Here is a 23,332-nt window from a genome sequence, read left to right as displayed (position 1 = left end):
TCAGATAGTCTAAGACTCACCACCAGCATCATTCAAAGCATCCAGCACATTTGTGAGTAAATGACATGACTGCCCCCTGGTGGCCAAAGCTATCTGTTACAGGCTTTCACCATGCTGGTGCTACAAGTCACAGCTTGACTTTTTTTTTTTTTTTGATAACTGCATGTATTTATTGAACATAAAGTTTCTGATCTATAGATGAAAGTGCTTCCTTAATGAGGAATGTTAGTAAGTTTTTCTAACCAACCAGAGTCATGTAGCATGAACAATAACCAGACATCCAGAAACCAGACCTAATCCTTCTAATTTACTGAGATTGCCATTGTACTTGTTCACCATTTGGGGTCTCCCTAAATCACAATGTTTAAATAATAATTATTTCAAAATTAATAATTTTACCTCATTTTGATCTAAATAAACCCCAGTAGACAGAAATTGATTGAAGCCTCTATCATCCCTTTTTCCCCACAAAGATGATGAAATCAGTGACTAACTGTAAATATCTGAAATATATAATGGTTACATTGTCTCATCAAACAAGATTTATGTATAATTTTTAGCAGAGAGAGTCAAATATCATGTGTATGAGCAGTTATTATTAATTATAATAAAACTCCAGAATTATTGACATCCTTCATGAAAATAAGCAAAAATAATGAGTAACACTTGTATTTTGAGCATGTACAGGGATACCGTAAAGTTTGACTTAGATAGTAGTGCAGTTTTTTTTTTCCTGCAAAACAATGGTTTCAGAATTATTGGCACCCAAACAATTAATGGCGAAGACCCCCTAACCGGAGAGAATACCTGTGGGTACTCCTCCATGCAACATCTTTATATTCTAAGGTTTGTGCAATTTAGACGACAGGATTTTCAAGAAGTTTCAAGCCATTGAAAATTACTTCAATTCATGATGCAATCAGTCTTCACAAAAGCCTTTGACCACCTGCTGGACCTTGTATGTTACCATACAAAAAAAAAAAAAACAATTTTGGACTCATCTGAACACAGCACACAAGTAGCTGTAGTTCCAGTTATGCTTAGTGAAGTTCCATTGCTGCAGATTGTGGGATTCTCTCAGGAAGGACATCTATTGTAAATCACCTCCAGCTTGTTCTTATAGAGGTGGTGTCTTAACACAACTGAGAGATATCTTTATTAGATACTTGTAAGGCTGATTATTCAGTTATAATTCATCTTCAGTTTGCTTATCAGGTCCATGAGAAATCATTTAACTAAGAAATCAGAGGCTAAATTATGCTGATAGCAATAAAACCATGCAAGGGAATTTTAGATTATTAAAAAAAAAACAGGTAATGATAACTATTATAGGTATAAATCTTTTTTTTTTTTAATTCATGTACATTCAAGCAATTGTACCTTGAAGGCCCTCTGTGAGTGAACAAATTTTAAGCACTACATTTATACAGAAATTTGCTATGGGTTGCTACGGAAGTTAGCTCTTGTAGACATATATGTATACCAGTGGCGTGCGGTGGTGTTTTAAAATGAGGAGGCAGTGTGTGTGTGTATGTATATATATATATATATATATATATATATATATATATATATATATATATATATATATATATATATATATATATATATAAACATTACATTAAAAAAGTGAGAACAAATATAATTCTATTTTATTTATTATTAATTTATTATTTTTTAAATTTTATTTAATATTTTTAATACTAATTATACATTTCATAGCGTTTTTATGCATTTTTTACATTTATTCCAAAATAATAACTAAAGTAACAATTATTGCATTAACAATTTGAACAATATTTTGGAAACACTTTACAATAAGGTTTCATTAGTTAACATTAGTTAACTACTTTAGTTAACATGAACTAAGAATGAACAATACTTCCACAGCATTTATTAATCTTATTTAATATTATTTTCAGCATTTACTAATGATTATTAAAATCAAACGTGTTTGTTAACATTAGTTAATGCACAGTGAACTAACATGAGCTAACAATGAACAACTGTATTTTTATTAACTAACGTTAACAAAGATTCATAAATAATGTAATAAATGTTCATTGTTTGTTCATGTTAGTTAACACAATAACTAATGTTAATAAATGACACCTTATTGTAAAGTGTTACTAATATTTTTTTATTTGTGAACTGATGTTCAGCTGTTCTTTTTAATAATCAACTAATTTTCGGGGCATCGTCATAAAAGCTCTGTAAACACAAACACAGACACGAAGATATAGCTTTCATTTCATCAAGCTGAATGCTCACTAAAAACTAACAGCCATCACGTTTTCAGGCCATTTCAAGTTTTCATTTTTGACGTGACACAAAGCAGTGATATCTAAGCGGGTGAGTTGTTTACTTACTTTACAATTAGTCAGTAACGCCATCATTGTGTCCATTCAGGCGGAGAGCTCGCACGAAAACAAGAGGCGGGATTTATCGAACGAACCTATCACATCCAATCATAACCTATCACATCCAATCATAACCTATCACATCCAATCATAACCGATCATATCCAATCATAACCGATCACATCCAATTATAGCGCTATGGAGGCGTTGCCTACTGTCACGTGACTTTCCCCCGTTCATTCTCAATTACCCCACACTAAACCCACAGCACGTTATGGCGTCTCTGTTATAAGTCACATTACATTGTACTGTTATAAGTGGGCTGAGGGGAGGCAAGCCTCCGCTGTAACTTTACCTGCGGGTGTCGCTGTTGGACAGTGTTACTTTATAAAAACGAGTGACTTTTATACTTTTAATGTCATTTTTAGTCATATTTGCGTCGTTTTATTTTTGCAATATCGTTTATTTTCTCATCTAGTTTTTTGAGGAGACACTGCCTCATGGCCTTTGGCGTGAAGCCACGGGTTGTTGTATAGGGAGAGATTTTTACAGTTAGAGATAGTTGGAGAAAGATGTGTACGTATGATGCTTCAATAAATCACATCTAATCATCTTCTGCATGCATCTCTTTTAAAGAAAAAGGGGAGAAATTTCTACAAACTAACGTTAGCATGAAGCTCAGACCGTGTAAAGACCACACTGAGAAATACAACAAAAGTGTTTATTTGGCAACATACTTTGAATTATCCTGATTATCATCCAGTGGAAACAATCATAAAAATTGCAGCCCATTTCTGAAAGGCCAGAACCTATAATGTGATATAAAACATCAATTTCAGCAATATCATTGGTGGACCTGTAGCACTCAGTGTGTGTAGCAGAATACTAAATTAAACAAGCCACACAAATAAGTTCAGTCAGAAGTCATTGCTATACTTATAATATTAGGTTGGCACAAATACTTATGGCACATTTATCCTAGTGGGGTCCGATGGTGGAAAAGGCATCATACTTTCTACAAAAATATCTCAGTTAAACTTCAAGACACATCAAGGCTATAAGTTCCTAGCAGTATCCATCCATGTGATGTGCCTCTCTTGGCTGTGAAGTATTTACGTCAACCAGTGGGAGGCAGTGTAGATTCTCCTATGCCAAAACTTGGCCTATTTAAGGCCAGAAAAGTTGAGCAATATCTCAGCATCATTTCAAGTTGAGCAATATCTCAGCATCATTTCAAGCCCTTAGTTTAGCCCAAGTTTCATAACTTCTGTTTACACAGGAAAGAAATGTTGTTGAGTGTGACAGCATTTAACGGTCTTGTATTTACCTCCACAAACTGTGTCAATGGCGATTTGACTGAATTGGAATCAGGCATTAGGAATCCACAGCATTTTGGTACCATAACACCATATCGACTTCTAGCCAGCCAGACATCATGAAGTAAAGTTTTTCTACCACACATCAGTAGTCTCATCTGTGTATACCAAGTTTAAAATATTTACGCTCCCTAACATACTGTCCTTAGGTGTACATTTTCAAAACAGGGGGCAGGAAATGCAAACATTTGGGTGTTGTAAAAGCACTGGCAATTTCCTTTAATCTGAGGAAAAATGTCGATGGGGATACCTCCACTGCCAACAAGTCGAATCCTTCTTGTTCCTAATTTGTATACCCGAAATACCCTTAAAATATACTTCTAACAAGCATGACAGAATACGGATGGAAAGACCCAAAAACATAATGCCTCCACCACGTAGTGGCAGAGGGATAAAAATATATTTCTGACTAAAAAAACAGAACTATTAATGCATAGCCACAAATGAGGCTGTATAAAAAGAAAAATCTTAATTACCTAGGAAGAGGCTGAAAACCAGTTGTGAACTTAAGATAAATTACACAAGATAAAAAAAAGCTTAGTGTTGGGCACAGGTTGGTCACCTCCATGTTAGTCCTAAAGTGCTACAGAAAGTCTCACAAAGTAGCCACTGGTCATCAAACATTGAAAAATAATAGTTTACATGGAGAAAGGAAATATGAAAAGCCTTGATGGTGATGACCTGCCACTAATTATGGTTTGATTGTAATAAAGAAAAATTGAAATGTTCCTTAGAGTAGAAAGATTTGTTTATGGAAAGTCCATGTGGAGTTCAAAGTAAACAGCACCGTTCCTTGAAGCTCTTCTTGTTCTTCTTGTTCTTTCCTTTTCCATTTTTGTCCTTATTTTCTGACATCTTCTTGGCTCGCACTTCCCTCATGAGGTCAAAAAATACCTTTGGAAGCAAACGGTTTTATTAATATATACTTATTAGACTGTCAGGTAAGAGTAAAACGTACATGAGCAATATGTAACTACTCAGACAAACCTTATCTACGTTGGCACGTGTTTTAGCAGAAGTCTCCACATACTGTACACTCCACTCCTCTGCCTTCGCTCTGGCATCATCCACAGACACCTGCCTGCGCTCCTCCAAATCAGACTTATTCCCCACCAGCAGCAGTGGAATCTTATCCTCCTCAGCTTTAACACGCAGGATCTGTTCCCTGTACAAACGCACACACGATAACCAATCTAAGGGCATTTTCACCCTACTCCCAAATAACACAAGCCTATAGCCAGGATGGGCTCGTTCGATGGAAGGGATCATCATCACAGGTTTGTTTTCTCACAAATTCCAGATGGGATCAATTGTGTAATTTTACATGTCATATCTGCCATGACATGTAAAATTACTAATGTGCTACCCTAACATACAAGGGGTCTGGAAACGCCACTGCAGAGATCAGTTCTCTGGATGGATCTCGGGTTCAACCAAGTGTACCAAACTCATTGTGCAAACAGCCTTGGGGAAAAAAAAACAGTCAAGAAAAAAAAAAAGTGTGCCTGTCTAAACTCTTTAAAGTGAAATATAGACTACATTATTCTCAAATCGCAAGGGTGTGCTGTTGTGAGTTAATGCTGACCTGAACTCTGCTGTGGCTGTGAAAGACTCTTGCTCAGTTATGGAGAACACAAGCAGAAAACCCTCTCCACTGCGGAAATAGTTGTCTCGGATGGCTGCGTAGTCTTCCTGTCCAGCTGTGTCCAAAATATCGATCTGTACCTCCTCCCCGTCCAGCACAACCTTTTTTCTGTAACTGTCCGCTTTCGTGGGCTCATAGTCTTCAACAAACTGATGAGCAAAATATAGAAATATTTATGTCAAGGATGAATCTAGGATATTAGCATTTTCACAACATGTAGATATACAGTATATACGCAAACTATATGGCCAAAAGTATGTGGACACCTGATCAGCACACCCAGATGTGGTTCTTCCTCAAACTGATAACACAATGCTGGAAGCACACAATTGTTTAAAATGTCTTTGTATGCTGTAGCATTACAATTTCCCTTCACTGGAACCAAGGTGCCCGAACATGTTATAATGCCCCTATGCACAAAGCAAGCTCCATGAAGACATGGTTTGCCAAGATTGGAGTGGAAGAGCTCAAGTGGCCTGCACAGAGCCCTGACCTCGACCCCACTGAACACTTTTGGGATGAGCTGGAATCCTGACTGCACCCCAGGCCTCCTCCCCATCTGACATCAGTACCTGATCTCACTAATGTTCTTGTGGCTGAATGAGCAAATCCCCACAGTCATGCTCCAAAATCTAGTGGGAAGCCTTCCCAGAAGAATGGACGTTATTATAACAATAAATTGGGACTAAATCTGGAATGGGATGTTCAGAAAGTACATACAGGTGTGATGGTCAGGTGTCTACAAACCTTTGGCAATATAGTGCATGATCCTCAAATTCCATATCATTTGCAAAAATTCAGTATGAGTTTGTGTTTTAACATGACTGCTCACCTCATCATACATAAACTGGAGTGTAAGGGCTGACTTGCCTACACCACCGCTGCCCACCATGATGACCTTGTGCAATGCCAAGGAGCTCTGACTTTTCCCCTTGTTGGCCGCCATGTCTGAATGCCTCTCTCAGCTACTGCACGCACACTTGATCTGATTCTACCTGTTGAGACACACACATTTGGTTTTGCTGTTTAAAACCTGCTCCTGTGAATGAACACAGAGTAGAGACAGGATAGAGTTTCATCACAGTGTACTAAGGTATGCAATCTGAATATGCTTTTTTTTTTGTCTTCGAACAGGAGAAATGTTTTTCTCTCTGGGTTTTTAATAACACTGGGCCTCATTTATCAAGCTCATATCATTCATATGAGTGTTTACACAAGCAATTTGGTATTCATGAAAATTCCTTACATCTGGAAAAACATTTGTATCCTATTTGTGCTCCTCAGTGTGTATAAATTTACACATAAGAAGAATAACTAATGTAATCATCGACTTGATCGACTTCAAATCATAATTTGCATGGATTACTGCACTTTAAATGTTATATATTTATATGAATATACTGTCAAGTTTAAATTACTTATTTTAATTACATTTACAGCTTTAGTAGATGCCCTTATCCAGAGCAACTTATAAAAGTGCTTTGTAGTCTTTATCAAAAACACATCCTCATGCTACTTCAGTAAGAATACAATGGAGGAAAGCTTGTGAAAACCAGGCATTTTATATTATAGGCATGTTATCAAAGAATAATAATAATGATTCATTTTATTATTTTATATTATTGAAGGTAAGTGAGCCAACACAAACCCATAAGTTAAGACAAATAAAACTAATCATTCAATTATGACAAAAGAAATGCTGCCATATTAACGGAGGATGGGCCGATCTGTCTGTGCATAGTCACGAACTGTAAATAAATGCCTCAGCTGACAGGAAGACTTAGTGCTTACTTTTTATTATTAATATTATATAATATTAAATATTTATTGGCACAGAAGTGAGTCAACATGACTTCCACTTCTGTCTTTCTGCCTTTACCCATTCATTTTGTGCTTCCAGCTGTCTGTGCACTTCAACTTTTATGGAGTTTTGTTGGCATCACTACACGCAAATGAGCTGTGTCCGGAACGTGCTTTGCACTTTACAGGTGAATAACATAGACATGTGAGTATGAAGAAAATCAGCAACTTTTGTAAATCTGGCAGAAAATTTTAGTTTGATTTGGCTCACAGAAACATTTACACACAACCGTACTCAAAGACTGATAAATGAGGCCCAATATTGCAGCTATTGAACACATCACAAAAACCTTCAGGAATACACTTAATTATCTTGATTTAAAAATACAAAGAACTGATTGTGTTCTCTTTTTTTTCTTTTTAGGAACAGGCTCATGCTTACTGAAAAAAGAAGATAACATAAGGGAGGACTGTCATGTGACTTAAATCATGTTATAACCATACCTATCAATCAAAGACAGTGTCAATTAGTTTTTAATCCCTGAATCATAATCGATCAATCTAAAATAAATATATCAGCAAATCAGTTAATTGCTAAAAGTATATTGCTTTTAACAACAAACAGCCACAGACATGGAAAAGAAGACCGTTAAAATACTGGGGGACTGAAGTTGGATGTACAGGGTTAACACCCTTACTGTAAATTTGACTGGCATTTTTCCACAGCTGCTGAAACAGAAAACAGACAGCTTACACTGTAAGCTTTTTTCTCTAAATCCCCAAAAGTAAACAGGCTATTGTTGATATACGTTTATTTTAACCTCAGCTTATACGCTGCCCAGCCAGACTCAACCCAGACTAACCCTAACCCTAACCCTATCTTTGCTTATTATTTGTTTTAATTCTTATCTTACTGACTTCTATGTGATGATAAAAAAAATCTGTCCCTGGTATACACTATTAATACATTGATGAAGCTTACTGAATATATTTTGAAATGTAGCAACAAACATACTTAAATTACGGTTAAGTAAAAGTATAAATTACTGTATTGAGTTTAGAGTACTTGTGTACTTGTTTGGAAACACCAACAAGTACTCAAATCCTGAAAAATCTTGTTTAGCCCAGCCCAACAAATTATCTCTGAGGATCTTACATGCTGTTGGAGGGATAAACAGAGAGTTGTGGGTTTCAAGGATGTGGTGTCCGGTGCCTGTTCACACTGCTGTTCTTTACCCAGGAAATGAGACCCTGATGCATTGCTTCCAGCTATTGTTCTTGGTCATGAAGGACCTTACTAGGAAGCTGCAACAACATGCATGCATGAACAGTGCACCAGAATTTGCTGGCTATGGCATTTTTTGGTGCATGCTCACTCTTCCACACACACTGTCAGCATAATTTTACAGGAACAAGAACATTTCTAGGTAGAGCCATGGTCCAGCTCCAACTGGTACAACCACTAGCAGAATACTACAATTACATTCAATATCTCTATACTTTGTAAATAAACCTAATAGATATTAAGAGAATGCTCTTTAATGGCAGACAATGGCATAAAATAGGCTCCAGGACTGCCTCCATCAGGGGAAACTCTAGTAAGGAACGAACAGAGGGCAACAGGGTTGAAGTTGTGACCTACATATGGTGCTTTATTACCTTCCCCTATGGCTACATGCTGCTGAAATATAAATGCCGGTGCCCTTCCCCCAGATAAAGGAATTCATTAGGATTCCCGGATCGCCAGAGGATATGCAGCATGGTATTCATCTTTCTCCCTTGCTCTCTCTCACACACAGACACACACCACTGAGTCTCTGTGAGAAGTCAAGAGTCTGTTGGCATCAAAAATCATTTATGCTTATTGTCCACTTTTTAAGCCTGAGGCATAATTTTAGGTGCACTATGTTTTTTGGCATTTTAATGGGTGCTATTTTTGTGATGACCTTTATTCAGTCTTCCTCATTCCGATGTACGTACGTGGCAAAAAAAATCTGTTTAACCTCACACCCTCTCCTCTACCCAGAGATAGTAGTAACACTGGGTACAATCACATCACACGTCAGGAGCTTAAGCAGACAAAATAACAAGGACACACACAGCTAATCAGGTGACTATGAAGTAAGAATACATATGTATATCATAAACCAGTATTCAAGGCTGTGTGTAACAGTGTCAAAAAGAGAAGGAAATGAATATTTACAATTACTATTGCTATATCCCAATTGAGTAGTATAGCCCAATTTCTCAGTTGTATTATTCACACACAAATGTTAAGGATGAAAAACAGTTTCATCCGACTTGGCAAAAAGACTGTTTACACATTATTTATTTGTTGTTTTGATTTAAAGTTTGCCTGGCATCCCATCCAGGGTGTATTCCTGCTTCGTGCCCATTGTTCCCACTATCAGGATAGATAGATCTAACCGTTGTGACCCTGAGCAGGATAAAGTGGTTACTGACAGTGAATGAATGTTAAAGGTTGTAGTGTAAAGCACTGACATTTATTCCCAGGATAAAACTGTGAGAACTAAAGCACTTGTTACAGAAACCGATGTTTTCAAATCCAGCAGTTTTCAGGATGCTTTGGAGTTATATACACTCACCGTCCACTTTATTAGGAACACCTGTACATTCATGCAGTTATCTAATCGGCCAATCATGTGGCAGCGGCACAATGCAAAAAATCATGCAGATACAGGTCAATAACTTCAGGTAAGGTTCACATCAGACATCAGAATGAAGAAACAGTGTGATCTCTATGACTTTGATCATGGCATGGATGTTGCTACAAGACGGGCTTTGAGTATTTTAGAAACAGTTAATTTCACACACTATAGTCTCTAGAGTTTACACAGAATGAAAAACAAAAAACATCCTGTGAGCAGGGCGTCTGCAGGCTGAAACACCTTGTTGATGAGAGAGATAAGAGGAGAATGACCAGCCTGGTCTGAGCTGACACCTTGGATGTCAAACTGATTTTTTTTTTCCCCCCCTAATCTTCATCTGTTCAGTTTGGGTGAGTCTGTGCACATGATTACCTCAGATTCCTGTTCTTGGCTGGCAGGAGTCAAACCCAGTGTGATATTCTGCTGTTGTAGCTCATCTACCTCAAGGTTTGATGTTTTGTGCATGCTGAGATACTTTTCTGCTCACCACGGTTGTAAAGAGTGATTATTTGAATTACTATATCCTTCCTGACAGCTCAAACCAATCTGGCCATTTTCCTCTGACCTTCTTATCAACACCCACAGAACTGTTGCTCACTCAATGTTTTTTTGTTTTTTTGCACCATTCTGTGTAAATTCTAATCAGCCATTTCTGAAATACTCACACCAGCTCTTCTAGTACCAACACCTATGCCACAATCAAAGTCACAGAGATCACACTTTTTCTTCATTCTGTTGTTTGATGTGAACATTAACTGAAGCTCTTGACCTGTATCTGCACGATTTTCTTTGCATTGCACTGCTGCCACGTGACTGGCTGATTAGATAACTGCATGAATGTACAGGTGTTCCTAATAAAGTGAACAGTGTGTGTATGTATGTGTGTATTTTTATATGATTGTATCACGACTGTAGCCGCAATCCACTGATCTGTTCAGGCCAAACAGAACAAACTAAGGCCTAGTCTCAAGCCTAGTCTGGCTCAGTGATGAACTAATCATTCCAAGGATGACTGTTAAACATGATAAAAACAAAATTGTCATGAATGGGAACCCGGTTTAGATCCAAAAGTGCATCTATACTATTAAGATCTTTGAAACATTCACTGTCCCTTTTGTTTGACTGATTTCTATTAAACATGTACAGTGCCATCCAAAAGTATTGACACTCCTATAATAAATGCACACAAATTCTTATTCTTGGAAACAATTGTGCTTTTCATTTTCTCTCAATGCTCAGGCACTCTGTTTTTACCTTTATCCAGGTCCTGTTTTCCTGGGGTATAGGATTTTGCAACCTCATATTTAATGTCATCATTTACCATGGAAAAAAACCAAGGAAACTTCAACACAGAAGAGACAGATTGGTGCTGACTTTCACAAATCCGGTAATGTATACATGAGCATTATACATAAGAAATCCATGCACCAAAAAAAAAAAAAAAAAAAACACACTTAAACATAATTAGAGCTATATCAATAAAAAGTCACATGTCTGAAACTTTCCAGGAATTGGACCCATGAGCAGTCTTTACCCCCTCAAAGCAAGATGGAGAAGGAAACAACAAATGATCACAAGTCGTTTTGAAGTTTTGCAAGCCCTTCCTCAGAGCTTCTTACAAAATGCAGCACCTGAACCACGGGAAGTGGTAGCTCAGTGGTTAAGACATTGGACTTCTGATCAGAAAGTTGAGAGTTCAAAGCCCAGCACCACCAAGCTGCCACTGCTGGGCCCTTGAGCAAGGCCCTTAACCCTCAACTGCTCAGTTGTATAAATGAGATAATTGTAAGTCGCTCTGGATAAGGGCGTCTGCCAAAATGCCGTAAATGTAAATGAACTTCACCAAGCTACATTACAACTAAAAATTGGCACACACTGTGCGTTGTGGTCAGATAAGACCAGAATCAATCTTTTTGCTCATGCACACCATCACCATCATCATGGTGGAAAAAAAGGAACTGCATAGATGGAAAAGCCCCTGAAACCCCATTGTAAATTATGGTGGTGGATTTAGTGATTCTTTTTCGGCTGTTTTGTGGCTTGTGGTCCAGCGGCTTTTGTGAAGATTAACTGCGTCATGAATTCTGCTAAGTATCTGTATATTTCAGCTCAAAACTTGTTTACCTCTGACATGAGGTTAAGAGGTGGCCAGAGATCTTTTAACAAATCTTTTAATCTTTTAACAAAAGGATGAAACAATTCAGCACATAAATGGTTAAAGAAACACTAAACTAGTTTTGCAATGACCTACAAATATAAAGGACCTTAAAATGTTTTGCATGGAGGATTTGACCAAGAGCTCTACAATTGTCTGCAAAACAAAAACCTTTTAAATAAATCTATACAATATCCCTGTACATTTGAGCTCAAACTATTACTTAATGCATGTCTTATTTTCTATAGTAATTTTGCATATTTTCATAAAGGGTGCCAATATTTCTGGAGGGCACAGTACATATCTGGAGGGCGGAAATATCTGAGGGAAGCAGATGGATTTCTCTTCATTTAGCTGTCTTGTATGAAACTTCCTGATCAAAATGATGAAGAAAGCAGGAGCACAACTGGGCCAAGGCCCCCAGCATTAACATCCTCTTTCTAATCTGTATCAAGGGCTGAAATTCCCTTTGCCTGATGTCACATCCCCTCTGGCGAGTAGCTAAGAATACACAATACCAAGATCATCGTCAGGTCTTTACTGTTTTACTGACAGCAACATTTTTTATTTATTTATTTATTTTTTTACAAATCTGTCATATTAGTATGGAACTCATGCTAATATAATAACAAAACCTGCGAATAGCTGCAAAAGTTACATTACAGAACCTTTCCAGGTTCAAATCCAGTTCCAATAAGGCTATAGAGAAGTACCAGTGAGGACTGATACGAACAGGACTGATACGATTATTTATTTTGGAGTGGCCAAATTCCAAATAGCTGCAAACAGTGTGGGAATTTAGTGAACAGCACTGATAATTATGGCTGACACGCTGCTCTCAAATGACAGTGCACACAGAAAGAGTTTAAGCAAGTCAGCATAATCCTGATTTCCATAATAGCTTGTCTCCAAGCAATGTTTCGGTTTTAGAGATAAACACTGGCATTCTCATTTTTACCACACATAACTCTATTACATAACACAGTGATTCAAATCTGTACAAATACTAGATATGAGGCAGAAATAACCCTAAAAATAATAAATGATTGATATTAGAAAAATTATGCAAAATTATAATGGATTACATTAACCCTGAACTAAAATTTCTAGTCTTCAGTATTTGCAAGCACAAAATAAATGCTCAGGACCGTTTCCCCATAGCACCGGAAGCCTGGCTCTGGTGACTTTCTTTACTGAATACTAACCATCTCGGGCTGGACACAGATGGCTTATTGAGAGATTTAGGGATTGTATCACTGAATTAGGATGCTATGGCCTTGTTTACAATAGCTTTTTCCCGTAGTTTCTACAGAATGTGCTTGTTATTATGAATTGGATGAAGATCAAACCACATTTTATAAATGGTTAATGCAGGAACCCAGATAAATTCAAAAGGTTCACAAGGGCTGGGTGATATGATGACATAATGAAGATGCTGTGATAAATAACACAATATAGAAATAAGCTCACTTTTATGAGATTGCAGGAATCGTTAGTGCAGGAGAACAAAAAAAACAAAAAAAAAAACAGCATATTTAATCACTTTCTAATAACCATCACCATTAACATTATTTGTAAAGTATTAGATTTGACAATTCACTGGAGACATATTTAATCGTTATAAGTAAAAATTTCCATCTTTTTTTCTTTGTTGGCTGTAAACGGAAAATGCCACTGACCATTTTTGGCCGAAATAATTTCAATGGCATCCCTAATAAATATAATTAAGTGATGTTAATTATATACTTGTCTCATGTTACCTACTGTAAGTCAAACATACACTGGTGAATTTTATTTCTCATTAATGAACTCATTTTCCATTTTCCTTGACAGAAAGCAAGGGTGCCAAGTGTATGGTTAGATGGTGGAAAGGGTGGGGATTCTCTAAACAACTTTATTTCATTTTCCTCTATCTAGACCAAACATAAGAAAATAATCTCTAAAGGGCTGACTGCCATCTTATGCAACCTTGAGGTGCATATAAATCCATATTCAACCAATCCAGCATGACGGATCCTTTTCATTGCGTGAATAGTACGTATGATAAAGCCTGCTTATGCACTCTCCAAAGCAGAACACACACTAGCATATGTGTCTCTGTCATTGTGCCCTGAAACTACAGATGCATCAACAGGTCAACAAGGAAGGTGATAAAAGGAAACAAAAGCATCTATAGTCAAAAAAAATTGAGGTGTAAACACATCAACGTGCAAGCCTGTAGACCCGTTCTGTATCAGTTGTAGAAATCACGGTTTGCACACCGCCAAGAATCTGAAAATTCCACTTAAATGTAGTACTGTCTCAATGGACATAACAGTTATTTATTTCTCAGTGTGTAAGTGAGCCACAACCCCTTCCCCAGTGGATTCAACCCATGAATCTGCTTCTTGTGTTGAGAAACTGCTGCCATTCTTAGCACATTTATTTTATATTAGTGTTAATGTACTGTTCATTTATAGTAGTAATTGGTAACATGGTGTTAGGAATGTTTTTAAGTGTACTTAAATTCCCATTGAATTCTTTTTTTTTTTTTACACCATTTAAGCTGACCAAATTGGCTTAGTTACATAATAACTACAAGCAAAAACATGGCTTACAGTTTGAAGAATAAACACTAACAACACTAAAAATGAACTACCTTTCCTCTAACGCAACACCCAAGCATTAGGCCAAACATTTCTCTCCAGAGTGCTTCACTAGTTACACTCAGGAACATGCCATTTCCAATTTTCCAGGGAGGCCTCCTGTAAGCAGCCAATACTGACATGTTCATAGAGTATAATTTGTTAACAAAGATCCTTCCCTCCCTCTAACCCAACCCTCTACACTCATCACACACGCTTGCAATCTACCCCAACATCCATTTTCAAATATGCAGGAATGACCAGTACAATTTAAAATCCACTGAAGATACATTTGAACAGCCAATCACAAACTTGATAAGATTACCTACATATCATCTCTTACCTACGTTTTAACATCCTCAACTTGACATACTGCTTAGAATACTGCTTTTAATTATATTGGCTATTATTATTATTATTATTATTATTATTATTATTATTATTCCAGCAAAGCCTCTGACTCCATCTTCTCCTACAGCTTTTAATCTACATTCACAAGCTTTCACACATTATCTGACTTATATCTGAATTAGGTTGCTTGGACCTTCCATTCATCTTTTATCCATTTTTCATACCTTTCCCCCCCCCCATTCATTTGATTGCAGACAGATCGCACCCATCCTTCTCTTTCTATCCATTCTTCTTTCTTCCCCATACATTTTAACAGAGGACAGCTAGAGTAGGTGATTCACTTTTTCAACACAACTTTTGCATCTAGTATCCTTATACTTTCACCTAGAAACTCCATTCAAGCTTTAAAATGTTAAGTTACTCCCCCTTTCTAAAAGCTTTAATATTTAATTTTTAATATCTAATTGTTTCAAAAAATATTTTTCAAATTATGAGCATTTGTGTGGCACTAGGACATGTCAACACTCCCATTCTCAGCCATGAAAAATCTGGCACCAACAGCTTTGGCTTTTACTAAATATTTGTGCATATTTAACAGCCATAAATCAAACAATTCCCACTCAATCTACACTTTTTTTTTTTGCATTACATCAATCGGCAAAGTCTCCTTACACTAACCATTTCATTTGTTAAGCAATTTGGTGAATATTTTCTGATTTTTGAGCATTTGTTTGAGTGCAACAAACTCTCTCTCTCTCTCTCTCTCTCTCTCTCTCACACACACACACACACTCACACCCACACACACCCACACAGACACAGTGTGTGCACTTTGACACAGACAGCCATTTATCCTCAAAATTAATGTTGTTTATACAATCACATGCATACATACCAATATGCCTGTTAATTGCCACAAAACCCAAAAAAAATAAATTCAATGTTTAAACATTTTAATGCTTTAACACAGCCTTGAGCCTTTTAACCTTCACATGCTTAACTGCTCATATCAACCTTTTAGATACACCCTAGCAAGTGACTGGGTCAGCACAGCAGCATTTTAACACTATAACATTCAAACATGTAGAAACGTTTAACATTTTAGCCTTTACATATTATTAATGTTTAGCCTTTGCCTGCCACCACTATGCCTCCTAACTACCACAAAACAATACTAAAAACAAATATCATTTCACATGTATGGCACTATTCATACTGACCCGCACTCTACTATTTGTTGTTTATTCACCTCTCATTCTTCCCATAGACTACCGTGTATATTCTACCAACTGTCTAGCAAACACCCATATAGTATCCATCTAGCAAACAATTAATCAATCACACACAAACTTGCATGTAACCGAAGGATGTTTCACTTTTTCATCTGTCCATTCACCTACAGAAAATTATTCACAAACATACTCAATCACTATGAAGACCTTCAGAATATATTATGTATTTTTTGTTTGCATTACATTTTTTAAAAAGCTTTTTTTTTTAATTAAATTAACCCTTTCTTCACCAAGAACTACCTATTTTATGTTTTAGCCTTTTAACATTTTTTAATCTTTTACACTATAAACTAGCTTTGTCAAGCCAACATGAAGTCTGCTCTCAAACTTCACTTTCTAGTTGCGCAATAAGAATGAGAGTTGATTGAGAGTTAGCTGACCTGTCAGTGAGCCTGGGTACTGGATTTACTCGTACAATTAAATGGCTTGCCCCTGTGCACAGTCTCAATCAGTGCAATTAATCAAGCTTTTGTAAATATTAAAGTGAAAATTAGTCAGTGTTGAACGAGTTTTGTGCATTGTCCAAAACTCAGAGCTCAGATATTTAAGACTGGGCAATATGAATGGTAGCCATATGATGACAAATAATGGCACAATACATTTTTTCTGTGATACTGTCAGTATCACAGTATCTTTTTATAACACTCTTCTATTATTTTAGCACAATTATAAACTCTGTAAACAGCTGATATTAAAATTTTGTACTGAATCCTTAAAAATGTAAAATGTAATTTCGCATTTCGGAGTTTACTAATGTAGACATCCAATAAATGTATTATCAAACTCCTTTTTTTTTTTCCACTGCTACTAGTTTTTTGCTGGCAGTTTGTTAGCAAACCTATATATCTTGATACATATCATATATCTCACCTCAACTGATAATACTACTGCAGCAAAAATACTTAGTTCTCATGAAAACTTTAGTAGTTTTTTCTTAATTCTTTTGAGAGTCAGAACCTTACATGTGCTTGAAAAAGACAGAATGAAAAAAGTTTGCACGCTGGGACATGTAACAAAATACCTCTAAAGGAAAGAGGAAGTGGAAGAAGAGCGAATGGTAAGAGCCTGGCTGTCACTTTTCCCATGTTTCTCTTCCCAGTCAGTTTTAAGTCTAAACTGAAGTAAACCAGATCTGGAGAAACATTTTTGGTATCCATAAATTAAAAAAAAAAAAAAAAAATCAGTGGAAATAAAATGCCTGAAATTAGGTTATTACTGGTCATGGTATATGAATGTCATGGGATGGGATAGAATAAGAGTAAGTATTGTAAGAGTTTATGGAAAATTTATTGACATTATATGACATAGGTTCTCATACATTATGGGTAACTGAGTCAGGGAAAACACTAGAGCATACACCACTGGTCAAAGTTCTCGTGCTAGACAGCTGACCAAGTGACTAATGAAGAGCAAGACATTGTGTATTCAAGCTTATTCCACTACATTTCTGAAAATCCACCCAACACAACTGATCTATTTTCCTGAACAGTAAAAAGAAAAAAAAAAAAGCACCAATGGAAAGATGAGGCTACAAAATACATACATGGGCAGAACCAAACAGGGGTTCTGACAGAAGACTAATCGTAATAAGATGTGATACATAAGTTATTGCATGTTTTAATATAACTGTGCCTCAATTATTTTGTGATATATTGTGTGAAAATATATGATATACTGGATGAAAAGTATCTAGTGCTCAGTTCAACTGTCTGGTTTCTAAAAAGCTTCAAAGAGAGCTTCCATTTAAAAAACAGATTAAAAAATCATTTAAAAAAATGATTAACATGATTTTTTTTCCCCCTAAAAAAAAAAACAAAAAATCTGGGAGTTCCAACATGGGTGTGCTTGTTTTCAGGATACAGCCAGTGCAAGGCCACCTACAAGTTAAACAAAGCCAGGTCACATGTAGTTTCCACGAGGATGTATCATAAATGGTGCTGCTATGAATGAGAGTACTGATATAAAATTTGCAAGAATTCTATCAAGCAAGAGTGATAATATGACACTAATTTCCTTAACCTTAACTCACTTTTCATTTAAGCTGTCTCATGTGATATTTTAATTAATTTGCAATCTAGGTGATAATTTAATGTAGAGGTGTGCCTCTAGTGTCATACTCAAGTGCTGTTCAAGACTAAATGTTCTCTTAATGATGTGGACACCCAGAAACGCCTTTAAAATGTCACTATATACTTGTTGTGTATTATTAAGTACATAAAAAGGTCAAGCAGTCATTTAAGTGGCGCATAACCCGATTTTCCTGTTGAGGCAATCTCATAATCTATCAGTCAGGTTGAAAATGTCGTGTAATGTGTGCGTCATCTGTGCTTGATTGTGTATATGCACACTGCTCTACATCAACACACTCCGTTAAACACTAATTTAGGTGTTTTCCGAGCTACACCACTGACTCTTTATACGGTAAACATTACAAATGTTAGCATCACAATCACAGTTAAGTACTAACCACACAAACTGGAAATATTACAATCGTCATTTACAATGGAATATTATTGATTAGAATAACATTCTAAGATTGTGAAGATTTATATTCATTAGTGCATTACATTTTAGGAGCATTTCTTGAACTTGCAAGAGCAAATAATATACACAGAATGTATACTAAAGAACAAAAACAGTATATTTACACTTAGTTTTAGGTTTATGCATATGAGAAAAAAATGCATATGTGAATGATTTCTCTGGAGACCTGATCCTACAGTGGTGCTTCAAAGCTGGTGAACCCTTTAGAATTTGATATATATATATATAAAACCCAAAACATCATCAGAGTTTCACACAAATCCTAAAAATAGACAAAAAGAACCCAATTAAACAAATGAGACAAAAAGATTGTACTTGGTCAATTATTGAGGAAAATGATCCAATATTACATAACTGTAAGTGGCAAAAGTATGTGAACCTCTAGGAGTAGCAGTTAAATTGAAGGTGAAATTAGAGTCAGTCAGTCAATGAGATGACAATCAGGTGTGAGTGAGCACCCTGTTTTATTTAAAGAAGAGGGATCTATCAAAGTCTGATCTTCACAACATGTGTTTGTGGAAGTGTATAATGGCACATGATTTCTGAGGACCTCAGAAAAAGAGTTATTGACGCTCATCAGGCTAGAAAAGGTTACAAAACCATCTCTAAAGAGGTTTGACTTCACCAGTCCACAGTCAGACAGATTGTGTACAAATGGAGGAAATTCAAGAGCATTGTTCCCCTCCCCAGGAGTGGTCGACCAACAAAGATCACTCCAAGAGCAAGACATGTAATAGTCCGTGAGGTCACAAAGGAACCCAGGGTAACTTCTAACAACTAAAGGTGTCTCTCACAATAGGGCCTTTCACACCGCTTTAGTTCCAGAACCAAATTTACAGTACTAAAGTACTGGGTGATTTTGCGTGAACTATTTTCCAGTACCGTTTATAGGGTTGCATTCGCACCGACAGTGGGCACTAGTAAGTGACGTAAGCCGGTCGACAGCGACATCATTTGTGTGCGGCGTTCAACAACGGAAACAAAGAAGAACAACGTAAACAACCGGAGGATGGAGGACGCTGTGATCGGAGCTGTGTTTTTGTTGTGTCTCGCGTCCATCTATCGCTGTTCTCCATACTTGCGAAATAAGTTGACACTACAGTATGTTTACACAGTGTTTTAAATCATGGCGGGTGAGGGCATTTTCGTATGCATTTGGCCAATCAACGTCTACTTACATCACGGATAGTACCAGTTGTGCTCATTAGACCCTGCTCCGGAGTAGGAGCTAATTTGGTTCTCGAAAAAGGCAGTCCGGTACTAAAATCGCACCCAGTTCCGGAGGTGCGAAAACGCCAAAAAGTGGGTAGTTCCACAATTAATTCAGGTACTATGAAAAGGTTCCCGCAGTGCGAAAGGCCTATTAGCTAATGTTAATGTTCGTGAGTCCACCATCAGGAGAACAATGAATAACAATGTTGTGCATGGCAGGGTTGCAAGGATAAAGTCACTGCTCTCCAAAAAGAACATTAGCAAATTGCAGATAGGCAGCAAAGATCATGTGGACAAGCCAGAAAGCTATTGGGAAAATGTTTTGTGGACAGATGAGACCAAAGTAAAACTTTTTGGTTTAAATGAAAAGTGTTATGTTTGGAGAAAGGAAAATACTGCATTCTAGCATAAGAACCTTATCCCATCTGTGAAACATGGTGGTGGTAGTATCATGGTTTGGGCCTGTTTTGCTGCATCTGGGCCAGGACAGCTTGCCATCATTGATAGAATAATGAATTCTGATTTATATCAGCGAATTCTAAAGGAAAATGACAGGACATCTGTCCATGAACTGAATCTCCAGAGAAAGTGGGTCATGCAGCAAGACAACGACCCTAAGCACACAAGCCATTCCACCAAAGAATGGTTACAGAAGAATATAGATATGGTGTAGGACCACATGGGGTTCCTTTCCAGAGTTGGTAAAGACAAGAATCGATAGAAATGTGCATAAAATAGTTTGGTCATTCTGGTCTAGGGTATTCACCCTAAACAACTAGACTGGCAAGTGTACGTATTTATACACTTGAAATGAAATGTTCACAGGATCTACTGGCCAAACAGATTTTTGATAAAGGTGCATGTGGGCCAACCTGGTCACCTTGTACAGTTTCAATGTTACATTAGATAAGAGGGCAAAAGGGCATTAAACTTACTTATATTAACTCAAGAAAGTTTAGAAAGGGAAGGTGTGGACAGAGAAAAAGGTTACTGAGCTGAACACTGATTTTCTTAACATGCAAAGATGGCAAGGCAGGTTGCACATATCTAAAGACTTTCTACACCCTTTAACCATGCAGTAACAAATGTATATTTATCAATGCCATACGATATACAGTGGATATAAAAAGTCTACACACCCCTGTTAACATGGCAGGTTTTTGTGAAGTAAAAGAATGACACTAAGGTAACTCATGTCAGATCTTTTCCAACCTATAATGTGAAATTGCAGAGTATACAAATAAAGTGAAAAAAACAATCAGAAACATTTTTAGGGAAAAATAGGAAAAATAAAACAGTTACAATAACCTGGTTGCATAAGTGTGCACACCCTTTTATAATTGGGGATGTGGCTGTGTTCAGAATGGACCAATCACATTCAATCTCATGTTCGGAAGTAATTATCATACAGCTGTCATCAATGAAATTATTCTGATTAACCCCAAATAAAGATCATCTGTTTCTGCAGGATTTTCTTGACATCATCTTAGTTTCATCTGACTGCTGAAGCCATTGTCCGCAAAGAGCTTACAAAGCCTGTACAGAGTCTCACATGTCAAAAGATATTGATCAGGAGATGGATATAAAGTATTTCCAAAACATTAGATGTACCATGGAACACCGTGAACACCATCATCAACAAGGGGAGAAAATGGGGCACCACAGTGATATGACCAAGAACAGGACATTACCAAGAACAGGACATCCCTCCAAAATTTACAAAAGTACAAGACAAAAACTTACCAGGGAGGCTGCCAAGAGACCTATGACAACATTAAAGGAGCTGCAGGAATATCTGACAAGTACAAATCTGACAATATCTGATTACTCTCTGCATGTGACAACAATCTCTCATATTCTTCACATGTCTGTGCTATGGGGGAGGGTGGCTAGATGGAAGCCCTTTCTCACAAAAAACATCCAAGCCCAACTAAATCACCCCAAACCATGTGACAAAATGTATTATGGTCTGATGAGACCAATTTCAAAAGGTATAATAATTCCATAATTCCAAAACGTATGTTTGGTGCAAAAAAAAAGCTCATCACCAAAAGGACACCATACCCAGGGTGAAGCATGGTGGTGGCAGCATCATGCTTTAGAGCTGCTTTTCTTCAGTCAGAACTTGGGCTTTTATCAAGGTAGCTACAAATACTAGCCGATTTTAGTGCAAAACATTCAGGTGTCTGCTAGTAAGCTGAAGATGAAAAGGAATTTCACCTTTCAGCACAACAATGACCCAAATCAACAAAGGAATGGCTTAACCAAAAGAAGATCAGAGTTTTTGAATGAACTAGCCAGAGCCCAGACATGAATCCAACTAAAAATCTGTGGTTTGACATGAAGTGGGCTGTGCACAGGAGATGCCCTTACAATTTGATGGATCTAGAATGTTTTTGCAAGAAAGAGTGGGAAAATATTGCCAAGTCAAGATGTGCCATGCTGATAGACTCTTAGCCAAAAAGACCAAGTGGTGTGTATAAAAAAAAACAAAAAAAAAAAAAACAAAAGGTGCTTCAACAATGTATTAGTTTAAGAGTGCACAGCTATTCAACTAGGTTATTCTAAGTTTTTTTATTTTTTCCTTTAAAAAAGGATTGTTTTTCACTTGTTTTGTATACTTTACAACTGCACATTAAAGGTGACAAAAGATCTGACATGATTTATCTGTCATTCTTTTACTTCAAAAAACTTCCCATTTTAACAGGGATGTGTAGACTTTTTACACCCACTGTACACACGACACAGGAAACGCTCTAGTTAAACAACCAGCATTGTCTAAAGTCTCACAGTTATCAGTTCCGCAATGCTTCAGCATGCATTCATCTCTTTAATATCACTAAATCAAGACGATCTTTACCGCTTAAATGAATTTAGGAGCCTGAATGAGTTGCCGGGTTTGGGTACAGATTACACCAGCACCAATACTACACACTCACAGCACCACAACACTCATCTCAAAGCCGCTTCTAATAATATTACAGCATCCAGACATCTTAGTGTTTTTAATTGAAGTTTCCAGATATTCAGATAAGTAGGCTGTGCCTCGGAGCAGTATATACTGTCACGTAGTTCAAACATACATTTGCGTTAAATATGCAAATCGATATTCTTGAGTGAAATGTTTTTTTTAATGCAGAAGCTTACCACACGCTGTCTGGATCCTCTCCACTGTCGTAGTGTTATCTTTTTTACATGCATTAATTTGTTCAGTAGCACACAGCTCGCTTTCAGTATCAGAGAAAGCTGCTACCCCTGATACCCCGACCCCACCCTCCAGCTCGGGGAAGAGCCCGAATTCAAC

At 37.0% G+C, this 23,332-nt stretch overlaps 1 protein-coding gene across 1 annotated transcript; it reads right to left on the bottom strand.

Annotated features, from left to right (window-relative positions):
* Nucleotides 1-3,067: 3,067 nt before the first annotated feature.
* ralba (v-ral simian leukemia viral oncogene homolog Ba (ras related)) lies at nt 3,068-23,332 on the bottom strand. The gene is made up of 5 exons (XM_026912655.3): nt 23,176-23,332; nt 6,214-6,376; nt 5,322-5,530; nt 4,724-4,901; nt 3,068-4,630 (listed from the first exon to the last, which is right to left on the bottom strand). The coding sequence occupies exons 2-5, from the start codon at nt 6,325-6,327 to the stop codon at nt 4,508-4,510; spliced, it is 624 nt and encodes a 207-aa protein (XP_026768456.1). The 5' UTR covers nt 6,328-6,376; nt 23,176-23,332; the 3' UTR covers nt 3,068-4,507.

Source organism: Pangasianodon hypophthalmus, chromosome 5 (assembly GCF_027358585.1).
Source record: "Pangasianodon hypophthalmus isolate fPanHyp1 chromosome 5, fPanHyp1.pri, whole genome shotgun sequence".
Taxonomy (NCBI): Eukaryota; Metazoa; Chordata; class Actinopteri; order Siluriformes; family Pangasiidae; genus Pangasianodon; species Pangasianodon hypophthalmus.
The sequence above is the reverse complement of the archived record's forward strand: the minus strand, read 5'-3'. Positions and strand labels throughout refer to the sequence as shown.